Source organism: Arachis stenosperma, chromosome 4 (genome assembly GCF_014773155.1).
Source record: "Arachis stenosperma cultivar V10309 chromosome 4, arast.V10309.gnm1.PFL2, whole genome shotgun sequence".
In the NCBI taxonomy this organism is placed as follows: domain Eukaryota; kingdom Viridiplantae; phylum Streptophyta; class Magnoliopsida; order Fabales; family Fabaceae; genus Arachis; species Arachis stenosperma.
Window position 1 is genome coordinate 576,860 of NC_080380.1, and position 12,002 is coordinate 588,861.

Below are 12,002 nucleotides of genomic sequence, written 5' to 3' on the forward strand. Positions count from 1 at the left end.
TGATAAAATAGTCTAAACTTTGTTTTGTTGATTTCCAAAATTTATTTGAATTTTGATTTTATATATGATAAACTCGAGAAATTATGTTAACAGAGTTAAATTCATAGAAAATATTTGCACTTAATAAAATTTAATATTTATTTTATATTAAAAAATTGAAAGCATAACCTTCTTTTATTTATTTATTTATTTATTATTATTATTATTATTATTATTATTATTATTATTATTATTATTATTATTATTATGTCTTTGAGATATATAGCAATTGTCATGTAAATAGCAATTCTCCTTGGAATTGGTATTTGACTTGCATATTATGAATCAACTACTATAAGAGATACTTGAATGGTGTCACAATTGATTGAAATACAACAATAATCAAGTTTTTCCTCTTATTAAATTTGATTTCAATAATGGAAGCATATATAATCTCATATAAGAGAATATGAAAACCACCTCTTTATCATATGGTAAACTTCCTTGGGTTTAAATGTCTGCGCTACATGTCCAGCACCCTGCATTTTTATTACAATAATAAATACATGCATCTAGTGAAGTATACGTGATTTTTGTTAAGAAAAATGCAAATTCATTATTAAACTGACAAATTAAATGTAACATAAAATGGCATTGTAACTTACCTTTACTGACACATATGTTAAGTAATGGTCTTCTTTCATTTTGTAAATTTCCGTAAATCTGTGTAAACATTAAATGAAGCATGTAATTTGTGATGTGAATGCACAAAATTATTTATTGATAGAAAAAGATAGAATTTTAAAAGCTATGAAGAACTAATATGATTTGGGTATAACTTATTATATATATAAATAAATTGGAGCATAATAAATAAAATTAAATAATATACTTACTACTTACTAGTCTAGTCTAGCTAGATACTTACGATAGAATACTTATATAATTTGTATAAAATGCTTTGTATACCAATAATCCGTTGTCATAACTCAAAAAAAATAACTCATAACTTATATTAATAATCAGTTGTCAACCTATCTGTGCAGCAATTTTTTTTTAAAGAAACTAACTCAACACAACAATACGAAGAACAACAAACAAATATCTGTATAGCATTTAGTATTATATTTTAGAATTATATTTTACCAAGTGCTATAAAAAAGAAGAAAATTTTATAATATATTACCCGGCTACTTGACCATCAACAAACCATGCACGCCACGTGTCATATATGCTAAGGTTTAATGACTTTATCCAATTTTGTGTAGCTATGTGTGGTATCGACATATCAAGATCAGAACTGCAATTATATAGAACAACACAAATTAAAGTTTCTCGTTTAAAAAAAAAATACAAAATATAGCTACTAAACTTACAACAATATATTTGTGGATAAATATATATAGTTTAATTTATTTTTTATATATATTTATATTCAATATATATTTTATAAGAGTCACTCAAATAAAAATATTTAAAATATTTTTTTAAAGATATTTTTTAGTAATTAAAATTCAATACATATAATCAATTAAACCGTATTATTTTCATTAAAATTAGATTAGATAAATTGATTTGGTCGAAAAATTAATAAATTAAACATTGAACCGATCTAAATTAATATTTTTTTATAGAAAATTACTACAATAATCTTATTATAGAAAATAACTAAAATACTCCTATAACGACGACACAGAGAAAAGAAAAGGATTAAGATTTACGGTTCTCAAAATTATATAATAATAATAATAATAATAATAATAATAATAATAATAATAATAATAATAATAATAATAATAATAATAATATAATATTTTAATAATTTTTTATAATAAATATATTATAGTTATTTTTTATAAAAAAATATTAATTTAAACTAATTTAATGTGTAATTTATTATTTTTTAATCAAATTAATTTGTTTGATTTAATTTTAATAAAAATAACACAGTTTAATAATTATATGTATTAAGTTTTAATTATTAAAAAATATTTTTAAAAAATATTTTAAATATTTTTATTTAAATAACTCTTATATTTTATACTAATAACTAATTTTAGTATACCCATAATATAATCCATTAATAATATAATTAAGAAGTTAACCAGTAAACTAGAGCTTGGATGTTGGCCTTGGTCAAATTTTGATAATATCCTGCAACGCTGAGTAGAGTGACGTTATATGCCAAAGTCTTGTTGCATCTCAAGAACTCTCCCTTAGTTCCCTATTTAGTATTTACATCCCAATATTAATGGAATTAATTCTCAGTAAACTGATTATTAATTAATATATTAAAACTATATACATCCATCAAGATAGCTTTTTTAATAAGCTGTACAAGAGTAACAGAAAAAAACCTTTTCATTTACATACCGTAATTAATTAATATCTATGGAGTATAACTATTTTATTGAGTTATCATGAACAAATATGTTTAAATACGCAGATCAATAAAATTATTTTATTAATTTTTATAATTTTATTAAAATTTTAATTAAATTTATATATATATATTTAATTAAATTTTTACATTATTTTTAATTTTATAATTAATTTTTTAATATAAAAAATATTAAAATTAATTAAATATTTTTTATAAGTTAAAAGTATTTATAATTGATTGAATATTTTTTACAAACTAAAAACAGTATAAAAACTTAATTAAAAAAATATAAAAGAATTAATTATAAATTTAATAAAATTATAAAACAAACAAAATAATTAAACTAAAATACAATAATATCTCGAACTAATTATCCTATCGTATTTTGTCCCGATTAAAAAAAGTTACTACTCATCATTGGTTAATAAGGTGAAAATTCAAATACAGTCAATTTTACGTAAAGTTAGTTAGATAAAAATTTAGTTAAATCAATCAAATCATTTAATAACTTTTAGTTATTAACTTCACTTAAAGTCGACTGCACCTGAGTTTCTACCGGCTAATAATCTAAATATGAAATCATGATTCAAAGTATGTAGCATTATTACCTCTCTAATGTACAAGGCTTTCCTCACACTTTGATCATTTGCCCATGTGTCCACAAGAATGTGAGAATAACTCTAAAATAGACGGTTAGCATAATCAAGTTAGGTCTAATGTTAATTTTCTCTTAATCCTGTATTCAAATATAAATGGATGATGAGAATGAATTATGTAAAGACAAATAATAAAGTGAATGTACTTAACTCTACACCAAAATTCTGAAGGATGTTGAAGTGAGGATTGTAAAATTCCATGATTCACACCAGGTGTCGTTTCACACAAAGGTTCCAAAATTTGTTGTGGATTTATATAACGAACTAACTGCAAATCCATAAGCTACATCATTATTTTAATTATATCTTATATGTACTAGGACTTAATATTAATTGCGAGACCCAAAAACTTAAGTGATAAATAATACTTTTTGTCTATAAAGTTTTTGAAATATTTTAAATAGACCAAGATGGAGTTAGAGCAGTTCTTAAGAGAAGATCAATATAAAAATATGGTATTTATTTAAATGAAGATGTTAAAAATATTTTTTTACGAAAATTTTTGTGTTAAAAATGTGTTTTAATTAATTTATTTAATTATATTTTTTAAAAAAATAACACTTTTATAATATATCAAAATGAAATCTTACAATTTATTATTTAATAATAATAAAAATCTTTATATAAAGATAATTATAAAATCTTCATGATAATATTCATTATACAAATATAACTTTAAAAAAAAATTAAAATTAAAAGAGATTAATATAAAAATAAGTAGTGACATTTATATATTAAAATTTTTAATTTCGAGAAAGTCATTGCCCCACTTATCCAATCTTAATCTCTGTCCTAAAATAGACTAATAAATTAGATATTATTCGTAAAATTTATATCAGATACAAATTAAATATATAAGTTGCACAGATAATTTTTTCTCTTAATTATGGGAATAAAATTTAAATTAATTTTAAATATAAAAAACAAAATTGAATTAAATAAAATATTACGAATAATTTTAAAAAATTTTAAAAATCTAAAGAAGAAAATATAATGTACTCGTTGTTACATATCGTACTAACCTCGGAATAAGCTTCATAATCTGAAACACACTTTGTGTCTTCTGGATCAATATTTACATAATTACCACCACAATGTTCTTTTATCGACTGCATTTAAGAAAAAAAAAGGAAAGAAACAAGATGAAGCAACAAAATCAGCAAATAAAGAAGTCATGAATTTAACATAATGTTAGAAAAAAAAAAAGATAATTATAATTTATTTTATTTAATATTTATTAATTATTATAATAATTATAAGGTGAAAACTCAAGCGCAGTCGACTTCACGTGAAGTTAATAGTTGAGAGTCGCTAGATGAAAATTTAGTCAAATCAGTCAAATTATCTAACGGCTCTCAATTACCAACTTCACGTGAAGTCGACTGCACCTAATTATAAATATTAAAAAGGATAAATTATAATTATTTTTATTAATGTTAGAATATAATTAAGATTAATTATGATCAATTAGTATTATTTAGTATATCTGGATATTTATTATAGAATATTACGTCTTTATTATTACGATTTCTTTAATACTTATAAATATTGTATCATTACAAACAACTTAATTACACTCAATAATACACAAATTCTTCTTCCATATTAGTTTCTTGTTTCTAACTATTAATATATTTTGGTTACCAAATATTTGGCGAATTAAATTACCTGATAGAGTAATTCTGGTATGAGAGACATCTGGTATGCATACAACACTTTCGTGTTCTCGCTCTCATATGCGTCCACCGCTGGGCTTGCAATCACGTAACCCTGGTAAATTTTATTGGACCAAAATCAAAATAAAAATTTATGAAAACTAAAATAAAAAAAATAAAGACCAAAAGTGTATTTAAGTCAAAATAATATATACAGTTTTGAGTGAAAAAACGAGACAGAGAGTAAAATTAAATACGAAAAATGTGTTGAATTTATTGGTATACTGTACTTTGATATTAATGCGTGGTACACGACCTGCTACGTAACCTGCGAATTAAAGAAAGTCGAATAAATCAAACCGAGTTTCGGACCAAATTTATGCAATCAAATAAATTAAAAGTGGAAACTCAGGTACAGTCATGAAATTAATAGTTGAGAGAGGTTAGATAATTTGATCGATTTTGACTAAATTTATGCACCTGAGTTTTCACATAAATTAAAATAGATGTTCACCCTATTTACCATCATATAATTTTTGAACGAGAGGAGCAGTAGGAGATCCTGAATACGAGCCACCACCAACGTAAAATGGATTTGAGTTGAACTTTGGATGATCAATAAACCACTGCATTACAAATTGAAACCTATCACTATCTGCAATCCGTCATAATTAAGAGCATGTTTGGAAACCAAAAAAATGTATGATTTTTTTTGTTATGTACCAACCCCTTAGATTGGGCTCGATGTAATAGCCGGCCCAAGAATGCTGCACTTAGAGGCACGTCGGCCCAAGAATGCTAGCTACTTACATGAAGTCATGAAGATATATTTATTAAATTATGATAACTAAGACATGTTTATACGAATTATCACCATTTATTAAACTATATATACCCTCTCCCCCCTCCTTTTTTCTCTACCAACACAATAGAGCTATAGACATTAAACTAGCAAAACTTTTTGGTTATGAACTCCCCTAAAATGTAAACAAGCTTTCATAGTAATTTCAAAAAGGAATTAAATTAGATATTTCAGTCTATCTAATTTTAAAATTTTGTATTCAACATTTATTTGAATATTGTTGTTTTTTAGTATTATAAGAATAATATCTTTACTCTTAAACTTATAGTCTATCCGAAATTCTATGCCACCATCTACGTTCTCATTTTTTCCTTCTCCAAAGTTAAAAAGATCATCTAATTGTATTGCATCTAAGTTAAGAGTATGTTAATGCTTTAGAACTTCTAATAATCATTTAAATGGCAAAAGGAGAGAGAAGAAGAAACTGAACACCCTCACTAGTTAAAGTCTCTGGCACATATTCCTCAAAAGAATCACTCTTGTTAGATGATTTAGTTTTGGCAACGTAATCCGAATCAGACTCACTCTCGTCTTCTTAGACACTATCTCGAGGTTCGACAAAATGAATCAGTCTTGCTGCTACCGGGACTTCTTGCGAGACCGAAGGGGGCGGTCCACAACCGCCACCTACATCACGAACTGTGGTATACCACTCCATCACATATTGCGATATTAATCGAGCATATATGTCGAACATTACTCTCACATGCTGGTTATTTTCGACACAAAGTATTATGTTAATAAACCCTTCACTCGGCAGCGCTGATAGAAATCTATATGCAATTCTTCCAACCTCCTTAGAACTTATTGCTTCCATGTTGTTCAATATGAAATTATTTAGTGCATCTAAAAAATTAATACAATAAATACACAATATCACAGATAAATTGCACTTAAATATTACTCTTTTTTCACTGTTTTTTATTATTCTATTGGGATAAACTACCACAAAAAAAACTGATTATTAGACATATATATAAAAAAGATAAGGAGAATAAGATAGAGAAATAGATGTAGTGTGATTAATGATTGAGGTAAATAAATTTTTATATAAATTTTTTTTATGTAATTATCTAAAATATAGAAACACTTAAATAATTATACACATATTTCAAATACACTAACTTCAATTTTTAACTGATCATATATCGAGTACTCAATAACCGATTTATATACAACAACCCAATTATGTCATATTTCGGATACAACTAATTTCCTTTTTACTCTAATTAGATCATATCTCGGGTATATACCCGTTTTTGTGTTTTTATTAGTTTTCAAAATTATATACTCGAGATGTGTAATGTTTATTTTAAATAGTAATTTTTCATGTATTACACATTTTTATAAATTTTATATTTTATTAATTAAATTTTTTTTATAAAATTATTCTTAATATTTAAAATGATTAAATTTTATTTTTGATATTTTAAATAAGTTTTAATTTTATATATACCGTTAATTTTTTTTATAATCAATAAGTAGTTAATTTTTTTCCTATATTTATCCTTAATTTTCCATTCAACCAGAATCCTAAACCAGTAAACCCTAACCAAACCCAAATCCAAATTATGTACATTCTTATGAAGTATTAAAGTATAAGAATTCTTCACCTTTTGTAGAAAAGCATATGTATGGTCAACCCATAATGTGTCACTACTATAGTAACCTTGTTGCGTTTTTGAGTAAGAAAATCCAGTGCCCACCGGAATATCTATGTATAACATGTTCAACATATGGGTCCATGAGTATGGGTTCAGCTCAAGTTTTGGAATATTTTCACTCAAATTTCGATCCATTCTTAGAGGTCCTGCAAATGGTTAACCTATTAGCAAAATTAATTAGCTCATGTATTTTCATTGCACACAAGATAAGTTTTTAAAAAATTTTACATGTATTTTGTTAGCAGTACAAATAAGATACATTTATAATTATTTCGATGTCAATATTTTTATAAAAAGATGATTTCAATAGTTTATTACGATAAATTTTTCTATAGCTTCATATATTTTGATATATTGAAAATTTTCATAATGTTTTTACTCTTTTTCTCTCTCGCTCGGGTGTGACATTAGAAATATAAATATTATTTTATAGGTATTAGTTTATATTTTTAAGTGTTAAAATGTTTAGATTAATTTATGTTTTTTATTTTATTTTTTCAGATAATATATTAAATTTTATGTTAGTGGATTTAGAATTTTTATCGTTAACTTAATATGAGGTATATAAATACTTTTTTTTTTCATGGTATTTCTTAACCTAGCAAGCTAAGGATTAATCAGTTACGGTATTGAGCTCCATTTAAGGGTTTGTTGTTGGCCAATGAATTACTGCATGCACAAGGTAGGATTCGAACCTCCAACACTTGTTTTAAACGGATTATTGAACTAACTACTAAATCAACCCAACTTGGTTAAATATTTCTTAAATTATTATAGCCGACACTAGGAAGAGAAAGAGAGAGAGATTAGAAGAGTGAAACAGCTTTTTTGGTCTCATGATGAAAGCATAGTGTAGACACAGGTGAGATTGGACGAGTCCCTCTCTTGTTGCATTAGAAAATTGAATAGAAGGCAGAGTGATTTTCTTCCATTTAATTTTAAGAGTATATACCCAAAAAGGTCCCTAAAAAATCTTATATCGGACATTTTTATTTTCAAAAACTTTTTATTACATTTAGGATTTTGAACATTACAAAAATAAGACATATAAGTTTTTACCTTAGTCAAATTTGCTATTTTTACTTGGCCAAATAGATTTTTAAAAGTGTATCGAAAAGACTTATATGTCTTATTTTTATTTTCTTTAGAAACTTATTACATATAATTTGGAGAGGATACTAATCTTGTAATAAATCATTAGAATCAAGATTTAATTATTTAAAAAAATATATTTTTGAGTTAATTTTATAACTATTAATATAATTTTTTTATACTAATATCTAATTGTATTTTTAAATAACAAGTATGGAAATTAATTATTTTTATTTGTGTAATAAATTTAATATCTAATTAAATATACAAAATTGAATAACTAATTTTTTTTCAAGTTTTAGATAACGAATATTAAAATTAATTATTAATAAAAAATAAATTCTTTTATATAAAAATAATAATAAAAAATTTATTATTTAATTTTTTTATATAAAACTTTAATCTTGTTTCTATAAAAATAATTTAATTATATAAATTTTTTATGTCATACTTTATAATATTAAAATAAAATTGATATAATTTTAAAAAATTTATATTTTGATTAAAAAATACTAATTCAATCTAAGTGACTTACCATTTTCGAAAAAGAATGCAGAAAGTGCAGAGCAACCAGGACCTCCAACAAACCAGAGCAGAAGTGGATCAAATAAAGGATTTCTTTCAGATTCCACAAACAAGTAAAATAATTGCACAGCTTCCTCCTCCCCAACCCCTACATATCTACACACACAAAATGACTTGAATATTTGCACCCATGACCTATATTTCTTTTTAAAAAAATGCATCAAACAATATGACTGCGTTTGTTTATAGAGACAGTACATTAAAATAAAAATACTGAGATACAAAATTGTATTTACAGAGAAGACATAAACAGAAATAATGTGTCTAAAGATACTGAATTAGTGTATTTTGTGTCCATTGGAAATAGTAACAAAAGACACAATTTATTTTTTATTTTTTCTTTCATTATTCTTGTTAATTTTTTATAATTATATTTTTTATTATTATATTTTTTATCTCAAATTTTTTTAATAAAAAAATGAAAATATATTGAATTTTTATAATTTGTTTTAATTTATCACTAAACAGAATATAAGAACACAGAATTTTATGTTTCTGTCTATCAATATCTTATCCTGTCTTATTATTAGTGTCTTGTCTTGTTCTATTCTTAAAACAAACCCAACCTATAGGAATACAATAGAGATTTTTTTTTATAAATAAAATAAATATAATATTTCGGAATATATATATGCTTTAAAATAATTATATTCTTCGTCTTTATTACATATTTCATTGGCACAAAAACCGGAATAATTAGAAAGTGTTGACTCACGAGACTCTTTTATTGTAATAATGACTTGAAATAAAAAGGAAAAATAAATTATAAGTACTGACCCGGTTTCAAGGTTGAATGGAAGATGGCCGTCATAACCCGGTAGGTTCTTAACAATGGAGCTCGCAGAAGCAGAATCTATGAGTGGTTGAAGAAGAAGAACAACCAGAACCACACACCAACATCTCCAACCCATGCCTCCTTGGATCTCTACACATCATCAACATTCCATGCTTTTGTCATATTTATACATATTTAATAACTTGATGCCCCACTACGGATTTTAATGGAGGTTTTATACAATTAATTAAATTACTATATATTATTGATTGTAACAAAATCTGAATTTTGACAATTATTCTAATTACAAAAGATACAAGATTGGTCGTTGATCAAATATTAGATTCGAAAAATAATTTGAACAATATGGATAATTAGGAACATAGAAACAGAGAGCGAAGATTGAACAAGTACCAGTTAGGTTCCGGAGTTTCCACCAGAAGTTGAAGCAAGCAAAGTGGATTTATTGTGAACTGAGCTGGATGGAGAGAACATAATGAATTTGCTTGTCAATTGTTGCCAGCTATAGCAAATCTACCCGTGTCCTCTACTTACGGTGGTCATGGACGAGTTTTTGTCCTATCCGACTTTGTTTTGTCCTATAATAATTCGCATCCAATTCGTGTCATTTTTATACGTAGGTAGTAAAAATTTAAATTTTATTTTATTTTTGTAGATATTTACTCTGTTTCTACTTGCTTCTATAATTATTAAAATTCAACAAATAAAATTAAAAATTAAAATTTATATAACTATCATTACATACATAACATAAATTAAAGTAAAAATTTAAATATGATATAATATTATTAAATATTTTATTAATTATTTTATATATATTATATATGAGAGTTAAGTTTTAAAGTGGTCCATAAAATTATATTGGAGTCTCAAAATAGTCTCTGAATTTATTAGTTACCCAATTTTATCCCTGAAGTTATACGTCGGGACCCACAGTCGTCTTTTTAGCAATTTCTGTCCACCTGACTCCACCGAAAAACTGTTCTGTACTCTTCTACAATACGCGGGCAAAGAAAATGCGACGTAGTATTATTGTGGCGCATAAATGAAAGAAAATGAGGTCGTTTCTCTCTCGAAACCCACTCCCTCAACGTTAAACTAACGTATTGCCTTCCTTTCTCAAAAAACAACACAAACAGAACTATTTTTCCACCTCTACCTATACGATATCACATGCAAAAATATATAAAAGAAATTAAATATTTTAAAAGAAATTGAAAACACACATAGTAGTTATTACAATAAAAATTTTATAAAATTCATTAAACCAATGGTTAATTTGTTTTTAATATTAAAAATATCGAAATAATGAGTAATCATTTTACTTGCTTTATCTGATATGGATTATCAATGTCACTAGTTAAAACATGGTTCGACTATGTATAATCGAATAATGGCATGTTAATTAATGACACGTGACATATTAATGTAAATGATAGTGTTACATGACAAAAACATATTTTGCTTTGTGATTTATCTATTTGTTATTGATATATTATGATTACAAGTGACTTGATTTAATCTCTGAATTTTGTTAAACTACTTAATTTAATCTCTAAAATTAAAAATCGTAGACTAAAGTAGTCTTTACACAAATATGAGCACAATAAAAAAAAATTAATAAACCTAAAAATATTAAAAATTTGATTCGTCTAACGAAATTTAGTGATTATTTAAAGTATTTATAATAATGTCATTGAGTGACATGTAAATAACTAATAAAATGTTATGATAAAAACTCGAAGTTGATTTCACGTGAATGTCTACCTAGATTTGGAGTTTCAGCTATGTCAAGTGTATCAAAGGTTCTTGTAACGCTTCTTGTTTTTTCTCCTTTGTCGTAATGTTTCTTTAAAATATTCTTCTTGTAGATACCCAAGAAGTTAGGTTCTTGCTATCCGTGTTAAACTAGCATGTATTCCAATCAGATCCATTCACAAACATGGTCGATCACATGTTTTTCAGTCCATTTAAAAAGCCTATAAGCCCACTCTAAAAAAAAAGATATAAATAATATTAAGTCAACTATATTACTTATTTAGATGACCTTTTAAAAAAAAGATATTTTTTTTGAATTATTTTTTTTAAAAATCTAATAGAAAAGTAAAAATAATTTTATGTTTGGATATCTCATACAAAAAAATCTTTTTATTTATCAATTATTTTTTGGTATAACAATATAAAAGTAATTCTTTGTTTATTTATTACATGAAAAATATTTTTTTAAGGAAAAAAGATCTTTTAAAAAAAGATGTAAATTACAACTTCTCAAAAAAAAATTTTTATTTTTCTAGTACTTTTACTTTTACTACTAGAAATTTGTCAAACAC

At 24.7% G+C, this 12,002-nt stretch overlaps 1 protein-coding gene across 3 annotated transcripts; it reads right to left on the minus strand.

The window, feature by feature from the left end:
* Nucleotides 1-364: 364 nt before the first annotated feature.
* On the minus strand, nucleotides 365-10,245 carry LOC130973534 (serine carboxypeptidase-like 10). 3 transcript variants are annotated; one of them, XM_057898114.1, is made up of 14 exons: nucleotides 10,066-10,245; nucleotides 9,654-9,801; nucleotides 8,827-8,972; nucleotides 7,149-7,345; nucleotides 5,197-5,299; nucleotides 4,964-5,001; nucleotides 4,687-4,788; nucleotides 4,041-4,127; nucleotides 3,170-3,301; nucleotides 2,971-3,042; nucleotides 2,085-2,203; nucleotides 1,166-1,279; nucleotides 645-702; nucleotides 365-518 (listed from the first exon to the last, which is right to left on the minus strand). In XM_057898114.1, exons 2-14 carry the CDS (start codon nucleotides 9,785-9,787, stop codon nucleotides 435-437), a joined length of 1,386 nt encoding a protein of 461 aa, XP_057754097.1. In that variant the 5' UTR covers nucleotides 9,788-9,801; nucleotides 10,066-10,245; the 3' UTR covers nucleotides 365-434. The 3 variants fall into 3 exon arrangements, with proteins under 3 accessions (XP_057754097.1, XP_057754098.1, XP_057754099.1); XM_057898115.1 differs by having other exon boundaries at nucleotides 3,170-3,286; nucleotides 10,066-10,185; XM_057898116.1 differs by lacking the exon at nucleotides 8,827-8,972.
* Between the last annotated feature and the right edge of the window lie 1,757 nt (nucleotides 10,246-12,002).

What these genes read in the sequence shown, in the direction of transcription:
- LOC130973534 (XM_057898114.1), bottom strand. Translation starts at nt 9,787, where the DNA reads ATGGGTTGGAGATGTTGGTGTGTGGTTCTGGTTGTTCTTCTTCTTCAA. An exon ending in CATATGCTTTTCTACAAAAG is followed by an intron (nt 5,300 to 7,148) that starts GTGAAGAATTCT and finishes TTTGTAATGCAG; the next exon opens with TGGTTTATTGATCATCCAAA. An exon ending in TACCAGAATTACTCTATCAG is followed by an intron (nt 4,128 to 4,686) that starts GTAATTTAATTC and finishes TCTTAAATGCAG; the next exon opens with TCGATAAAAGAACATTGTGG.